General features: G+C 45.1%; 3 protein-coding genes across 3 annotated transcripts; all 3 read left to right on the plus strand.

The window, feature by feature from the left end:
* Positions 1-8368: 8368 nt before the first annotated feature.
* On the plus strand, positions 8369-10214 carry LOC112896382 (cold-shock protein CS120-like). The gene is made up of 2 exons (XM_025964326.1): positions 8369-9483; positions 9594-10214. Exons 1-2 carry the CDS (start codon positions 8857-8859, stop codon positions 9996-9998), a joined length of 1032 nt encoding a protein of 343 aa, XP_025820111.1. The 5' UTR covers positions 8369-8856; the 3' UTR covers positions 9999-10214.
* A 2902-nt stretch (positions 10215-13116) lies between these two features.
* Positions 13117-13590, plus strand: LOC112898375. The gene has a single exon (XM_025966702.1). It carries the CDS (start codon positions 13117-13119, stop codon positions 13588-13590), a length of 474 nt encoding a protein of 157 aa, XP_025822487.1.
* A 183-nt stretch (positions 13591-13773) lies between these two features.
* Positions 13774-14577, plus strand: LOC112898376. The gene is made up of 4 exons (XM_025966704.1): positions 13774-13869; positions 13977-14271; positions 14370-14448; positions 14525-14577. Exons 2-4 carry the CDS (start codon positions 14086-14088, stop codon positions 14575-14577), a joined length of 318 nt encoding a protein of 105 aa, XP_025822489.1. The 5' UTR covers positions 13774-13869; positions 13977-14085.
* The last annotated feature ends 3401 nt before the right edge of the window (positions 14578-17978 follow it).

Below are 17978 nucleotides of genomic sequence, written 5' to 3' on the forward strand. Positions count from 1 at the left end.
GCAGCATGGCGCGTGCGGGAGAAGACAATGGAGGAAACTAGAGCGGCGGTCAACCGGGGAGCGACGCGTGGTGACTGCCAGAAGCAGGAGGTGGCACTGGCAGGGCTGGAACGACGGCGAGCAGCGGCGGAAAGCAGTTCAGGCGAAGGGCAGCGCGGCGCGGCAAGGCGGGGAGAGGCCAGCGCGGTCGGGTGAGCGGCGGCGAGGTGCAGGAGTAACACGTGGTGCACAGAGGGGCAGCGCGGGGCAGTTAAAGCTTGGCACATGGCCGGCGAGGGCGGCGGGGCGTCGGGTAGAGCGAAAACAGAGCAGAGCAGAGCAGGGGGGCTGGAGGTAGACGAAGGGACTGACTTGTAATTTTCCAGAAATGCAGGGACTCCACTATAAAGTCTAGCTAACTTTCAAACCATAGCTGAAATGAAAATGTGCCCAAAAGCAAAAGTGTAGAGTGCAACAAGATCTACAACTTTTCTTTAATGTTTAGTTACAAAAGAGCTAAGGATTTGAAACTAATATAAAACTTGGCAGAGCTTTAAACTTTAAGTAAATCCTATTGAAAATTCTACACTACACTTTGCATCCTATGGGTAGTTTTACCTCTATTTGGGGTTAAAAGTAAGTTCTTAACTTTTCACACAACAACCTTCATATGTTTCGATTTTTACTTCCCATTCTCACCCATTTAACACTAAAGGACCTATATTTTACAAAATTACACAAATACCCTTTTCCCTTTGCATTCAAATGTTAGCACACCTATACAAAATCAAACATACATACTTTCTACTAACATTTAATGTGTTTTAATTTTAAGCACCTGGATGTCACAATTAGTATCTATGGCATCTATACGGATACCACTATTTTATTGGTGCTCTTTTTGTCTTGGGATCTTATGTAAAATGTGTATCCATTAAGTTCATATCCTTGGTATGTCAAGATTGTATTGGATGGACCCCTGGCCAACCAGGCAAGTTGTTCATGAATGTCCTCATTGGCCATAAGTTCCATGCGCAACCAATTGGCAAAAGTATTGATGTGATGCTTTGCAATCCAGGTTTTAGACTTCCAAGGGTACTTGCTTCATACGATCTTCTTGTGCTCCTCGATATACGGAGCCACCAAGGCTGACTGTTGCACAACCGTGAAATGTGCTTTGCTCAACGAATCATGGTCATTAGCATTTATTGATTTCTTTCCCGGTGTGCCCTTTCCAATCAGCCTCCCCTCATGCCGTGATACTGGAACACCAATCGGGCAAAGTTCATCCACATAGTCAACACAAAACTCAGTGACCTCCTCTGTCACATAACCCTTGGCAATGCTACCTTCTGGACAAGCATGGTTACGAACGTATTTCTTTAGTACTGCAAAGAATCGTTCAAAAGGAAAGATATTATGAAGGAAGATAGGTCCGAGAATGCCGATCTCTTTCAAAAGGTGAACCAGGAGATGCGTCATAATATTGAAAAATGATGGAGGAAATATCATCTCAAGGCTAACTAAACTTTGGACAACATCCTCCTGTAGCTTCAGCAGACTTGTTAGATCGATTGCCTTCTATGAAATTGCGTTGAGGAATGCACATAGCTTTATGATTGTTGCTCGAATATTATTTGGTAGAATATCTCTCAATGCAACTGGAAGTAATTGAGTCATCAGCACATGACAGTCATGGGACTTTATATGTGCTAATTTCTTCTCTTTCATATTTAGTAGCCTCTTTACATTCGAAGAGTAGTCTGACGGGACCTTGATATTGTTCATACATTTAAACATACTTTCCTTATCTTGCTTGCTTAAAGTGTAGCAGGAAGGACCTAAGTAATGGCATTTTTTATCCCTTTTTTCAAGATGTAGGATGGCCCTCTGTTTCATACGTTGAAGATCTTGCTGCGCTTCCAGTGTATCTTTCAGCTTATCATACACACCAAGGAAGCCTAGTAGGTTCACACAAAGATTCTTGATGAGGTGCATCACATCAATTGAGTTGCGGATCTCTAAAACCTCCCAATAAGGTAAATCCCAAAAATACTCGTTTTCTTCCACATAGGTGCACGTCCTTTAACACTGGGCACTGACCTGCTACCAGGTCCCTTTCCGAAGACTACTTTTATATCTTTCACCATTTCAAATACCATTTTCCCCCAAATGTGCCTAGGCTTCATATGATGATCTGCCTTTCCACCATAATGAGCATGCTTCTTTCTTAATGGATGCTTGACAGGAAGAAATCGATGATGGCTCATGTATACAATCTTCCTACCGTGCTTCACACACATGTTGTCGGTTTCATGTAAACAACGGGTGCATGCCCTATAACCCTTATTGAAATGTTCGAACAGGTTGCTAAGTGCAGGCCGATGGTTATGAAAAGCAATGCACATAGGTCAAAATGTTCCTCTGTGTGCGCATCCCACACATGAACCCCCTCCTCTTTCCACAGCATAAGAAGATCGTCAACTAGCGGTTTCAGGTACACATCAATAATGAACTTCCGCTTCATACACAGCCAAGGAGTACGATTGTATATACAAAGTGTCACAGGCCAAGTACTATGGCCACTTCTTTGTTCACCGAAAGGATTCACGCCATCCGTACTTAAGCCAAATCTTACGTTCCTTGCATCATCTGCAAAAGTTGGGAATGTTGTGTTCACTTTTCTCCACTGGGACCCATCAGTGGGGTGTCTTAACATATTGTCTTGCTCCCTCATTTCTTTATACCATCATATCAACTTTGCATTGGTTTTGTTCATGAACATACGTTTCAAAGGTGGTATTATAGGAAAATACGACATCACCTTGGCAGGCACTCTGTTCTTTTAACTCACCCCCTCAACATTGCCTAGATCATCTTTAGGGATCTTATACTGACATGCTTTGCATACCAGATAGGCATCCAAATTTTTGTACTCCTCACCACGATAGAGGATGGAGTCGTTAGGACATGCATGTATCTTTTGTGCTTCCAATCCTACAAGACAAACAACACATCCTGCCTTGTACATTGTTTTGGATAATGTGTTACCCTCAGGAAGTAGGTTCTTTATAAGTTTCAGCAACTCCTCCAATCTCTTGTCAGACAAACCGTTTGATGCCTTCCATTGCAATAATTCCAATATGGTACCCAACTTTCTGTGCCCTTGTTTGCAATCTGAGTACAACAATGTTCTATAGTCCTCCCACATACGCTTCAAATCCCTGGATTCCTTTTCATTTTTGCAGACTGCCTCTGCCTCCCGCAACATCGGACCAAGATCATCTTCTTCAACCTATGCTTCAGCATCTCCTTCAGGCTCACCCATTGTAGTATCTTCAAAAAAGGCACCGTAATCCTCCACAAAGTCAGGAATGGCCTCCTCCTCTTCTTCAGCACTCTCCAGCATAATTCCTCTTTCTCCATGCTCGGTACAAACATTGTAGTTGGACATGAACCATTTTGGAACAAGTGACTGTGAATGGTTCTTGTTGACGAGTAATCCTTCTCGTTCTTACAGATTCGGCATGAACAACGAAAGAAACCGTCATGCTTGTTTTTCTTTATCGCATCGATGAATTCATGCACACCATTAATAAACTCCATTGAATGTCAGTCGTCGTTGTACATCCATTGCCAACTCATCTGGAAAAATTAAGAATAAATCTACTAATTGCTTATGTTCAAATGGATAATTACAATAACATAAATAATTAAAAGGTCTGAAATATCCATCACACAACATGAATTAATTAAAAGGTCCAAATATCCATCACACATCATGTTGCAAAGCCATTTCTATAGATAAAATATTAGTTACTCATTAACTGATAATTGAATACACAAGTCAGGGTTCACAACTTTGCAAGGGGTCCATTATATATGTCATTAGAGTGCTAAAATAATAAACTAAATCAATTGGTAACTACCAATAAAAATTAATTATGATACGTATGACAATTATTATAACTGCATCTAAATCACATGGTATCTACATCTAATTCACTTGCTAACTACATCTAACAAAATAATTATGACATTTATAACAATTATTATATCAATAATAAAGTAAATCAATTGCTAACTACATCTAAATCACTTGCAAACTAAAACTACAAATATTAATTAGAAAATGTATAACAATTATAAACTAAATGAAAGGCTAACTGCACCGAAAAAATTAATTGCTAGCTCAAGGATAAAATTACTAACTTTTTAGAAAAATTGCAAAAATTCCCCTCCCCTCCCCTCACTCAACTGCCATAAATAGTGCTGAGTTCATGGCAGCTCGGGGAGGGGAAGGGGTCTGATATTTATAGGCAGCGGCATTAGTACCGGATCGTGGTGAGACGTAGTGCTAAAGGCTGACCTTTAGCACCGGGTCATCACGACCCGGCACTAATGTCCGGTGAGGTTTCAGCACCGGGTCGTGCCACGACCCGGTGCTTATGGCCGCTCCATGAGCACCCAGTCGTGGCACGACCGGGTGCTTTTTGGAGCCGGAGAATCTTTGGCGCCTGTGCTTGTTCACCGTGTGACATCATACTTTAATGATATGGAATGTTGATGTATTAAATAAATCTTTACCTTTTTGTTCTCATTGATTCCTGCAAATATGAGTTGGTAGTTATTCTATATTTAAATTGGAGGTAAAATCTTAAAATTAAGGATTCACTCCTAGCGAGTTTTCTGCAAAAGAAACATCAAACTAATATAGTCCACTAGTCAAATAAATCTTATTAGTATACTTACGATTGTTTTCTTAACCCTTGTCACGTTCTATTCCTTTGGACTTCGAGGAAGAGGTCGCTTCTCATATTTGGGATGGTCATCCTATTCTTGATGGTTGGACCATCCAGTGAGTTTCGACTTCTCCATGAAGCTTGGTACCAAGCTGTACTCAAATCAGGGGCTTGATGTGAAGTTGGCCAACTTCCATCATTATCATCAATTTTGTTTCATTGAACTCTATTTGTGCTTGAAACATTAAACTTTGTCTATGTTGAATTCTATCTATTTATATATTCGAACTCTAGCTCGTAAAACCTATGTATCATATTATGTAATCATGTAAACCAAATCGTGTTTGTATTATATATGCTCACCATCATGATTGTATTATCTATGCTCACCTTTGTGTGCAATGTTTTGTGTTTTATTTCTATCGTTGATGAATTGGTTGAATGGGGGCAGTCACTACTAAAAAAATGATTTGTAGCAACACCTTGATTTTTTTAAGAGCGGGTCAAAATATAACCCGTTGCTACAAATGGAGCGGGGTTACTGTAGCAACCGATCTGCCCCTGAAAATGCTATTTGTAGGGGTGGGTCACCCCTCACCAGTCCCTAAAAAATGGGCCTATTTTAAGGGGCGGGTGCCCCGCACCCGTCCCAACAAATGATTTTTAAATTTATTCTGTAAATTTATTTAATTCAAAAAATAGCAAAACGCATCAATGAAAAGTGAAATTTGTATCATAAGCCTAGTGTGATCTATAGAACTAGAAAAAAATATTAAAAGCATATTTCAGTGTATACAATGATTATGAGTGTGGAAACCACAAAGTGAGCCTTGAGTTGTGTGAGATAGTAGTATGGGTGAGTTATACATTATGGTTTCACTCTTAACAATTATATACGCTGAAATATGGTTTTGATATATTTTTTATGTTCTACATGTCACAATAGTATTCGGTCATGCCACGACCTGGCACTAATATCCGGTGAGGTTTGAGCACCGGGTCCTACCATGACCCGGTGCTTATGGCCGCTCCATGAGCACCGAGTCGTGGCACGACCGGGTGCTTTTGGAGCCGGAGAATCTTTGGCACTGGTGCTTGTTCACCGTGTGACATCATACTTTAATGATATGGAATGTTGATGTGTTAAATAAATCTTTACCTTTACGTTCTCATTGATTCCTGCAAATATGAGTTGGTAGTTATTCTATATTTAAATTGGAGGTAAAATCTTAAAATTAAGGATTCACTCCTAGGGAGTTTTCTGCAAAAGAAACTCATCAAACTAATATAGTCCACTAGTCAAATAAATCTTATTAGTATACTTACGATTGTTTTCTTAACCCTTGTCACGTTCTATTCCTTTGGACTTCGAGGAAGAGGTCGCTTCTCATATTTGGGATGGTCATCCTATTCTTGATGGTTGGACCATCCAGTGAGTTTCGACTTCTCCATGAAGCTTGGTACCAAGCTGTACTCAAATCAGGGGCTTGATGTGAAGTTGGCTAACTTCCATCATTATCATCAATTTTGTTTCATTAAACTCTATTTGTGCTTGAAACATTAAACTTTGTCTATGTTGAATTCTATCTATTTATATATTTGAACTCTAGCTCGTAAAACCTATGTATCATATTATGTAATCATGTAAACCAAATCGTGTTTGTATTATCTATGCTCACCATCGTGATTGTATTATCTATGCTCACCTTTGTGTGCAATGTTTTGTGTTTTATTTCTATCGTTGATGAATTGGTTGAATGGGGGCAGTCACTACTAAAAAATGATTTGTAGCAACGCCTCGATTTTTTTAAGAGCGGGTCAAAATATAACCCGTTACTACAAATAGAGTGGGGTTACTGTAGCAACCGATCTGCCCCTAAAAATACTATTTGTAGGGGTGGGTCACCCCCTCACCGGTCCCTAAAAAATAGGCCTATTTTAAGGTGGGTGCTCCTCACCCGCCCCAACAAATGATTTCCAAATTTATTCCGTAAAATTGTTTAATTCAAAAAATAGCAAAACATATCAAAGAAAAGTGAAATTTGTATCTAAGCCTATTGTGATCTATAGAACTAGAAAAAAATATTAAAAGCATATTTCAGTGTATATAGTGATTATGAGTGTGGAAACCACAAAGTGAGCTTTGAATTGTATGAGATAGTAGCGTGGGAGAGTTATATATTATGGTTTCACTCTTAACAATTATATACGCTGAAATATGATTTTGATATATTTTTTATGTTCTACATGTCACAATAGGCTTGCAGTAAAAATTTCACCTTTTCTTTATGTGTTTTGCAATATGTTTTCACTAAACAAAATTTTAGAATAATTAAAAAGATCATTTAACCTGTCCTGGAAATCTATTCGTAGGGGCGGCGTCACCCGCCCTGAAAATGGAATTTGTAGCCCCAGAAAATAGAGGCTGGGACGGTGTCCTGTCCAGCAGGTGGTGACGATCCATGTGCTAAGCAAAGCTACGAGGCCATTGGCTGGAGCAAGTCAGGCGAGGATCGCCAGGTCCACCCCCGCCGTGCTTTCTGCTCCATCTCCTCCCCGCCCTTCTCTGTTCCTTATCTCTTCCTTCGCCCCCATCTTCTCTCCACCTCTCTCTCTCTTCCTTATCTCTGCCGCCTTCTGCTCGCTCTACCGCGCCTTCGTCCCCTGCGGCTTCTTCGCCCGCCCTTGCTTGCAGGTCCCACGCCTTGCGCACGCCTGCTCCACCGCCCCTGCCTGCAGAGTGCGCCGTGGCGCAGGCTGCGCTCGCCTCTCCTCTCCACGCTGCAGCTGACGAGGTCGCTGCGCTCCGGTCCCGCCTCGCCGCCGTCCAGGATCGCTTCGGGACGTGGAGGCGTGGGCTGCTCGGGAGGTGGGCGCCTAGGGCAAGGCCGACGCGCGGCTCAAGGAGGCCGCCGCGGAGAGGACGCGGTCGGGCAGCAGCGGCCGGCGTAGGGCCGCGGTGCTGGCAGCGTGGTGCACGGTGGCGTGGCGCGGCACGGAGAGCAGCAGCCGCCGGCGCGGGGCCGCGGCGGGGCGGGGCGGCGCGGTGCGAGGCACGACAGCGGCATGTGTGCCGGCGCGGGGAGCAGTGGCGGCTCGGAGCAGCCGCTGCCGATGATTTTTTTTGCTTTTTTATTCGATCTGTAGGGGCGGGTCATGCCCGCCCCTGAAAAACCCATTTTTAGGGGCGGGTCATGCCCTCAGCCGCTCCTGGCCCTCCCCTAGAAACTTTTTAGGGGCGGTCACATTATCCGTCCGTACAAATAGCATTTGTAGCGTTAAAAACTAAGGACGGTATCACGCCAATCACTAAAAATATATTTTTACCTACCTTTAAAATTTTATTCGTAGTAGTGAGTTAAAATAAATTATTAAATGCTCATGTCGGATGTGTCGAACTGATGATGATTACACATAATTTGAGTTTTAAATTAGCGGTTGAGATACTAATCTAACGCTAAAGAAAATAATTATTTGCTAGTAAATATAGAAAAGAAATTGTTAGCATTTTTTCCTCGAGATCTAATCTAACGTTAAAAGTTGGTGGGTCCAGATTCCTCTCGTACAGCGGTTGAGCTTCTTCGGCTGGGCTGCAAGCAACCAACCAGGGGTTGCTGCAGCTAGCCAGCGGCCAGCCAAATGCTACAGTCTGTTTTCGAATCCTTCAGCCGAGCGGAGAGTAAAGAATGGTCCCTGCGCACCATACCTACCTCATATACTGGCCACACCAGGCATAGTCGTCGCACTAGTTTCGATGCCCAAGAGTCCAAACCCATGCCCAAGAGTCCAAACCCATCGCGTGGCACCTCTTGGCCGGCCGCCGGCCGCGGGGGGAACCCTTTCCTGATAAAGAATACAGGAACCAAAACGTATACGGTCACAACGCAGCCAGCCGGCCAGCCCACGCGTCCACTCGGCATCCTATGCACCCGACACCCAACTCGCTGCATGCGCGCACACGTAGCAAACGATGTGTCGAACTGCCGCCCTAACACGTTGCTCGCACACACCTCTATAAAAAAACCCATACAGTCTCGGCTTCGTCACATCCTTCTCGAGTTGTGAATCTTTGACGAGTGAGCCCAGAAAATAAAGTTAGCCAAAATTTAAGAGTACACAAGCTAGGGAGAGAGCAATGGCACACTACCAGCAAGGGCAGCATGGCCAGCCGACAACCCGCGTCGACGAGTACGGCAACCCGATTCCTGGCGGCCACGGCATTCAGGAGCAGGCCGGTGGGTACGGCGCCACGGGCACCGGCAGCTACGACGCCGGGGGCTACGGCGGCCAGCAAGCCGGGTATGGCCCGACAGGCGCCGGTACGCACGACGTCGGGGGCTATGGCGGCTCCGGTCAGCCAGGTTTCGGCGCTACCGGAACCCGCGTCCATGACGCTGGGGGCCTAGGAGGGTATGGAGCCACGGGTACCGGACCTCACGGTACGCATGGCATAACCGGAATCCATGACGCCAGGGGTGTAGGCGGCGGGCACACTGGTGCGCACGGACTCGCGGGCACCGGGACCCATGGTACCGGCCACGGTACGCACGGCGCCACCGCCGGAGTTACCGGAATGCACGGCGTCGGTGGGCCCACCGGCGTGCCCGCAGCCACGGGGATGGGGGCCCATGGCACGGGTCACGGCGCAGGAGGCGTCACTGGAACCCACGGCGCTGCAACTGGCGCCGCGCTCCCTCACGGAGCTGAGCACAAGACGGGCGGCATCCTCCGCCCTTCCGGCAGCTCCTCCAGCTCCAGCTCGGTGCGTCCCTTGCTTCCTTTAATTTTGGTGCTCCTGCACTCCGTCGTGTACACATCTGATCTAGCTAGTTCCTGTTTGAGTTTTAACCCAACCACAACAATCTTTTGCAGTCATCTGAGGACGACGGGATGGGCGGTCGTAGGAAGAAGGGCCTCAAGGAGAAGATCAAGGAGAAAACGCCCGGAGGCCTCAAAGACAACCAGGGCCAGGCGACGACCCCCGGAGCATACGGCGGGACGACAGGGTACGCTGGGTCGACCGGTGCCGGGGCCACCGGTGGGACGTATGCGACGACGACCGAGGGGGCGCACGAGAAGAAGGGCATGATGGAGAAGATCAAGGAGAAGCTCCCGGGCGGCCACAAGGACCACGACCAGCACCACACCACGGCGAGCGGCGGTTACGGGCCGGGCCGCACGGGAACCACCGACACATACGGGATGACGACGGAGGGGACGCACGAGAAGAAGGGCTTCATGGATAAGATCAAGGAGAAGCTCCCCGGCCAGCATTGAGCAAGCTCCCACTCCCTGCCAAGTTTGTCGTGTGAAATACAGAATAAAATTGACCAAGAATAAAGCGGCAGCGGTCTGTTCTTGTATGTATGTGTCTGCATTGTACCTAGCTACCTTGGAGTGCCTTGTTTCGAGTAAAATATTGTACGTGTGTAGTTTGCTCACTACTGTATTTCCTATGTGATCTTGTGAAAAAATTGTCTCCTTCCTTTGTAACATGTCGCACACTAAGGCCTCGTTCGGTTTTTCCGGAATGGCCGATTGAAAACAGTTCTGGCTTGGAACTGTCCTCCGGATCGGTTTGGACCGGAAGGAAAAGAGGTCTGCAACGGCCATTCGTCCCCTCCCATAGCCCGGATCAGATCTCATCCTGGAGCTCTCGCGCGCGACGGCTGGGGGCGGGGCGACGGCGCGGCGCAAGGGGAGGCGACGGCGACCGCTCCCATCCATCATCCACGCTCCGTCGCCTTCTCGTCGGTAACGCATCGTCCTCATCTTTTTTGCCCTCTTCTCTCCCCGGTGCTAGGGTTCTTGCTAGGCTTTTACCTTGGGGAGTCGTCATCCAGCCGTTGGCGCCCGCCGGCGGCTGGGAGGAGGGCGGCGGCGCGGGCGAGTCGTTGGAGAGGGAGAGCAAGAGCTGGAGCGAGTCGAGGCGGGGCTTCTTAGCCCCGACCACGGACGAGTCGTCACCGGGCGGATCCCCGTGCTTGGGCGCCGAGAGGTGGAGGAAGTCCCTCTCGACGCCAAGCTCTGCCGCCGGTATGCTCGGCCGCCGGGGCCGCGGTGGTTGCGGGGTTTGGTGGTGAGGACGGCCAGCCACCGCGGCGGCGGCCGCCGAGGCGAGCGGCGGCTTGTCACAGAGGTAGCTGCTGAGCGTGAGCTCGCGATTGGGGAAGGGCGGCTTGGGCGCGCTGGAGCCGGGCGCCGCGGCGCTGCCGTCCTTGGATCCGTCGGAGTCGCCGGACATCGCCGCTGGATCCGGGCCGGATTCTGGGCGGGATTCCGCGGTGGTTGTTCCAGCCGGCGGGGGAGGAAGGAAGGAGAGGGGCGGGGCAGCAGGTACTAGTGAAGTACATAGCCATATGCTGCAATAACATAGGTAGCACCACCAGCTAGCTTCAGAGATTTGAGTTATTCCTTGCTATATGTCCTTAGACCGCAGCTGGAGAGCCTTTGTGCTACAGCAAGGGCCCATTGTGTTTTTTCTCACCATGATGACGGCCATGTGGTATGATCTGGTAAAGCATATAGTTTACAACGCGTGGCTTAGGCAATGTCTCTCTTACAGTTTAGGGATTGTGCTTTCGATGTGTTAATTCTGGAATACTGGCTCGACAGGGGCTGTGAAAGTGAAATGTGAACTGTTCCTGTATAGTTTCCCTTACTTTCATGAAAATAGATAGATTGGTCACTAGGAACTGGGTCGGTGATACTTCTCCCTTGCTTTTCCTTCAGTGCGAACTGATCGGCAGGCTAGTTGCCTGATTGGACTCAAGCCAGCATATGGTTCAGACTTCAGTTTAGCCCAACTGCACTTGGGTAGGTCGCAGGAGGATTTCATTATCTCATTCCTGGAATCATCATAGACGTGGTCAATATTGCTAACCAATTAGATCTTTGTAATCACACAAAAACTAAGTGAAAGTTTTATAGAGCTTTGCCGTAAGCTGGGGACTTGTCTGTATGTTCTCTCGTAGTACATCTTGGCATCAGCATTTGGAGGCCCCTGCTACCTTATAGGGTGTTGCTCCTTGTCGCTGTTTTCACTTGGGAAATATCAGTTCGAGTTGTCTATTCTATAAGTGATACTATTTCTTTCTTAGGTGCTGTCACTTGAGTTATCACCTACCCTGCTGAAGTCTCTTTCTTGGTGCTAAACTAGCCCCTGCGCTGCTCCGTTTACCGGTGCCCGTGTGCACGCTCGCGCACAGCCCTGCGTAGGCAAATTGGCACGATGCTGTTCAGCTTCACCCGAACATAAGGGTTGAAAAACTCTTTTTTAGCTAAAAACCTGTTGTACAAAAAGATTATATTGACTATGTCTATAGCATGACCAAATAGATCTTTGTAATCACACAAAAACTAAGTGAAAGTTTTATAGAGCTTTGCTGTAAGCTGGGGACTTATAGGGTACTGCTCCTTGTCGCTGTTTTCACTTGGGAAATACCAGTTCGAGTTGTCTGTTCTATAAGTGATACTATTTCTTTCTTATGTGCTGTCACTTGAGTTATCACCTACCTGCTGAAGTCTCTTTCTTGATACTTTTTATTGTTACTTGTAGATCCCTCCGGCACCGGTTCGTGTTGGAGAAGCTGAAGCTCCCCCTTCTTGGGATCCGGTATAAACTCCAAAATGTACTCCATCTTTTACATGGTTTAGTTCTACAATGAGTATGTGACATAATAAATTTACATGCTTTAGTTCTACAATGAGTATCTCATTGCGAGATCGCGTTAGAAAGAGGAGGGAGGATGAAGATGATGACATGATGCCTTATATCTCATGGGTTCTACTAGAGGTTGGGGAGAAAAAAAGAAACGTCATACATCAGAAGAGACAGGCGAGATTAAGGTTTGTCGACTCCTTGAGGGACATGTCAAGAACTGCCAAGTTACATTTAGGATGGAACACCATATCTTCAGAGAGGTGGCGACTTATCTTAGAAGGAGAAGGCTTGTCATTGATACAAAGATCATGGTGGAGGAGAAGTTGGATTTTTTCTTATACATGCTAAGTCACAGCGCCTCATATGAGGATCTCCAAGTATTCTTTGGGCACAGCAACGACACCTTCCACCATCACATCAACCACTTCTTTAAGGTGGTCATTCCCACACTTGCTCGCCGTTTCCTTCAGCCTCCTGATCCTCATCAAGTGCAGCCGAAAATCCATGACAATCCTAGATTCTATCCTTTCTTCAAGAATTGTCTCAGTGCCATTGATGGAACTCACATTCCTATTTCCATATCTTCTGAGAAACATTCTCCTTTTAGAAATCGGAAGGGAACACTAAGCATAAACGTGATGGTGGCATGTGATTTTGATCTCAACATCACTTTTGTTTCTAGTGGATGGGAGGGATCGGCTAGCTACAGATTCCACGGTGCTAAGGTCAGCTATGAGCAAGGGCTTCCAGGTACCTCCAGAAAAATTCTATCTGGTTGATGGAGGGTATGCAAATACTACATCTTTCCTTGCTCCATACAGAGGAGTTTGGTACCATTTGAAAGAATTTGGGGCTGGACATCGAAGACCACAGAACCCAAAGGAGCTTTTCAACCACCGCCACGCACTACTTAGGAACCATGTGGAGAGGGCTTTGGGCGTGCTTAAGAAGTGCTTCCCCATTCTCAAAGTTGCCACATTCCACATGTTGGAAAACCAAGTAAAGATACCTATAGCTGCTGCCATCTTCCACAATCTAATCCGATTACTTCATGGAGATGAGGAATGGTTAGATCATCAGCCGGATAATATCAACCCATCAAACTTTGTTGCTCTACCAAATGGTGATCAAATCAATGACCCAGGAATTGCACAAGGCAATGCTTTAAGAGATACCATCGCCCAAGAAATGTGGGCTCAGTACTAGCAACATTTAAATTAGTCTTTGAATAGGTTGTAATAAGTTAATAGTCTTGTATCATGTAAATTAGTCTTTTCATGGTTGTAATAATTTAATAAGCATGTATTATGAATAAGTTGTTGAATAAGCTTTTTATTTACAAAGCTATGGTTGGAAAAGGCTCCCCAAGGTTCAATATGAGCAGATCACCAAAGCTGCATAGGTACATGCCTACAACAAGTGCTAGTAAAAAGAAGCCTTCTCCTAAATGTAGTGGGGCAAAAAAGAGTGGAGGTTCTCCAAGTGGTATGGTGTTTAATGTTTCTTCATGCTTTCTTGTAAGTTTTCTATTATTGATGCTATGAAATTTCTATTATTGATGCCTGACTATTGTTTTATGTAATGAAATAAAGAGCGGATTGGAATCCAGCCCTAGAGAGGTCCCTTGTTGACATTCTCCATGAGTATAAAGATAGTGGCTATAGAGGTGACAATGGATGGAACTCTGAAGGGTGGAATAAGATGGTCAAGGAGTTCCATCTGAGGAACAAGTATGTTTCCTACACAAAGGCTCAGATTCAAGAGAAAGAAGGTCAGTTGAAGAGAGACCACAAGATGCTCAAAGCGGCAAAGCAACAGAGCGGGTCGAGCTGGAACGAGAAAAGGAATATGGTTGAAGGACCACCAGCTATGTGGACAAATCTCATGGTGGTTAGTTGATTTCTTGAAGTTGAATTCTTTTATCAATGTGGATAACCTCATAGTGATAACCTCGTATTTGATCAATATTTTCTTTAATTGTACAGACATTCCCTAAAATTAAGAAGTTTAACAACAACAAGGCAACCTTTCCACTCTTTGATGCTTTGGGAGAGCTTTATGATGGTAAGTTTTGCTGCCATAATAGATGCCTTGTGACCTGCTTGTTGCGATGATCTCATATTTCGTTGTTATTGTGTAGGGCACTTGGCTGAAGGGATTTACAATGTCACTTCTCTTGAGACACCGCAATAGGAAGAACCCCCTGAGCAACTTCAGCATCCTGAAGATGAGCCACAAGGCTTTGATGACAATGTGGTTTATGAGGTAAATGATGAAGGTGGTGATGGCACTGAAAGGAATGCAGAGGGGCTTCAAGAAATGGCTGATACTCTATCACGAGATGAAAAAAATGATGCTCCAGCTATTGAAAGAAGTGGACAACAAAGACCTGCTGCATCAAGAAACAAACAAGAAAAGGAACTAAAGAGACCTAGGAAGAATGAAAACATAGTAGGCATGATGGGGGCATACCTAGAAATGAGGACCAAGCAAGCAGAAGCTGAAGCTGCAGATCGTGCAAAAGAAATGGAGGAAAGAGAAAGGGAGACAAGAGAAAGGGAGGCAAGAGAAAAGGATGCTGCTCAAGCTTCTGATTTCTCGATCAGAAGGTGCATCTCAGTTCTAAACATAATGGAAGTGACGAAAGAAGAAAAGGCAAAAGCATATGCAATCTTCATCAAGAGCAAAGAAAATAGAGAGGCTTTCATATGTGCTTGTGAAGTAGATCAAGAATCAGCCTTGATTTGGCTCAGAAGTGAGATGGCTTAGCAGGTATGTATGATATTGCAGCCCAAACTCTGAAACACTACATTGACTAGCCACCATTGTTCTTGTAAGTCAGAATTGATTGCTGGCACAAGCAAATGTGAAATGTGGTTGATTACTATTCTGTTACATTTCTGCCTAGAAGTGTATATATTGCAGATTTGTTGATTTGGTTTACTTAGGATCTCTTGAACTTTGTGGACCTAATTTAGTTCAGTTCTTTGTGGGACCTAGTTTAATTGATGGTACATTTCTAGAAGCCATAGGTTTGCAACATTGTTTGCCTGTAAGAGATTATGAAGTTGTGTGCAGATTAGGCACCAAGGTTGGTGTGTTTAGTGTTATGTGCAGAAAAATGTATACCTTAGATTTTGCTTGTATGCAGAGCAAACCAGGAGAGATGATTTAGAATCTTTCGGTTATGTCCTTATGTACTTCCTTAGGGGTAGGTTAGTTTGTGCCATCCAACTTTTCATCCGGCTGTTGTAATGGTTCCACCTCATAAGTTTCTGTAAATAATTAGAATATTAATACTCTTAGCATATCATTTTTGAAACAATAGTTTCCCTTGTAATGTTCTTACTAATGCAGGATACCAGTTCGATTATGTGTTTGACTGGACCATTTGAAATATCCCCCATTTTCTGTATATCTGGATTTTCTTTGGAGTTGACATGTCACTGTAAGTTCTAGATGATTTCAGATTTACTGATTCAAATGTTCTGTTATCATTTCAGGAAGTGTGCAATGCTTGAGTTTGTATACTGCGCCTTCTCGTCTTTGGCTTCCTAGAAGAAATGTCTTGTGGTTTATTTTAACGTACAAATGAGAGGATGCATACATGTAACATGTGGTTCAAATTTTATTTCTGTCAGTGTAGTTTGGATGTAATTTCTGAATTAGAAACTTTTAATGGATGAGTGGAAACAATTTGGTGCTCATTTGGTGTCAGGACCGAACATTTGTTGGAGCCATGATTGGTCCCCTTTGTACAGCTGACTTCAGTTGTTTTGTTTGTTTTTCTATTGCTATTCATTCTGGGAATCATGCAGATTTTACAGATTGAAATTTGTGTATGGCTGAAGATATTTTGGACTAAAATGACGGGATCCAATCCTTTGCTGCCGAACGCATGATAATTGCTTGCCTAGAATCATTCCTGCTGGATTAATTCCACGCCGGGAATGAGTGAAAGGCCCGGATCCACTGATTCCTGGCCTGGAACCGTTCCTAGCCTGATTCCAATCCTTCGCTGCCGAACGAGGCCTAAAAATCCTAGAAACAAACTAAGGTCTGTCTTGCAAACTAAGGTCTGTCATGAAGTTTCACGAGTTGGAATTCTGGAAGTGTCGTCCAGCAACGACGCCAGGTCATTGCCACAGTCACAAAAAGTTCTCGGTACCGGTACGTGGGAGGATGTACAGGTATGCGGGAGGATCGCGGTACCGGTACGGAGGATCGACAATTTTCGGTACCGGTACGCGGGCGGAGGATTGACAATTTTAAATATGCGGGCGTAAGTAAGGATCGATAATTTTATGTAAGGATTGATAATTTTAATAATTTTAAGGATCGATGGATCGATAATTTTAAGTTTCTGTTCGTAAAGGGATATATTTCTTTAGAAGTTCTGTGTTCTCTGTTCTCCTGTTGTCGGTTAAAACCCACCGATGAGCAGTTCTCCCGTTGTCGGTCAAAATCCACCGGCGAGCAGCGACAAGCAACACGAGGAGCCGGGAGGCTCCCGGGACTGTTGGTGTGCCCCGGTCCCTCGGTCAACGGCCCGAGATCCGGCACACGCCCTGTCTTTTGGGTTGCTAGGCGTGCCACCTGACCTTGTACCTGATCAGGAAGGTGTTATGTATTAGTTTTATGCATGCACAGACACGTGTAAACATTAGTTCGAGCCGTGATCGTCTCATCGGATGATTCCCGGTATCGGCTGTAAAGAGCCAATTGTGCTGGGTACCGGATCGGATCTATAAATAAAGCAAATATATCGGATGGTAATATAAATTTTGCTCTGTAATCATTAAGCTAATCCAATCTACAACGATTAAAGCTTTCACTACGTAATCGGAACATCCTACACGTAACTGAGCCTAACAGATGCTGAAGGTAACAAAACAACAACCTAAACAGAGGCCTAAAAATCAACCAAAAGCCGATTCACAGAACAATCCCTTTTCAAGCTGTTATAAAATACCTAGAAAACTGCCGGAACATTCAATCCGTTTGAAGGGCCTAATCATGCAGATATTAAACTAAACCCTCGATTCACGAAGATTAACCATAACAGATTGGATCTACTAAACGAAAATGAAGCAAGGCACCGCCCTTATACCTGAGACCAAGTACATGGGCAGCCGGACGTTTACAGGTAACAAGCAAAGCACAATTAACGCATGAAAGAGCCGACGCTACCCTGTAAATGCTAAGATAACTGGTGTTTCTCGCCATCAACAACGCTTCAGAACGAGAAACACGAAAAGTAAATAAGTAAGAACGAGGCCACACGGCGCTTACCTGAGAAACCCTAGAACAGGGGTGGCGATGCGCCGAGAGTTGTTGGTGAATGATTGATTGATTCCTCTATTGTTTACCGAAGATACATATTCATAGTCCGTAGACTTGCCTTTCCTAACCAATCACGACACAAATCTTAACTATCTCTATCTAAACCGTTTAAACAAACATACCTATCTAGATACACGGCCAACCTTGGCCCAAAACATCTGCAAAGGGTCCGATCCGCAAGCCCATTATAACTATCCTTCAAACTCATCTTGCTCTACGGCCCACCTTTCTGGCCCGCCTAAATTATGGCG

The sequence above is a fragment of the Panicum hallii genome, chromosome 6, assembly GCF_002211085.1.
Source record: "Panicum hallii strain FIL2 chromosome 6, PHallii_v3.1, whole genome shotgun sequence".
Classification (NCBI taxonomy): domain Eukaryota; kingdom Viridiplantae; phylum Streptophyta; class Magnoliopsida; order Poales; family Poaceae; genus Panicum; species Panicum hallii.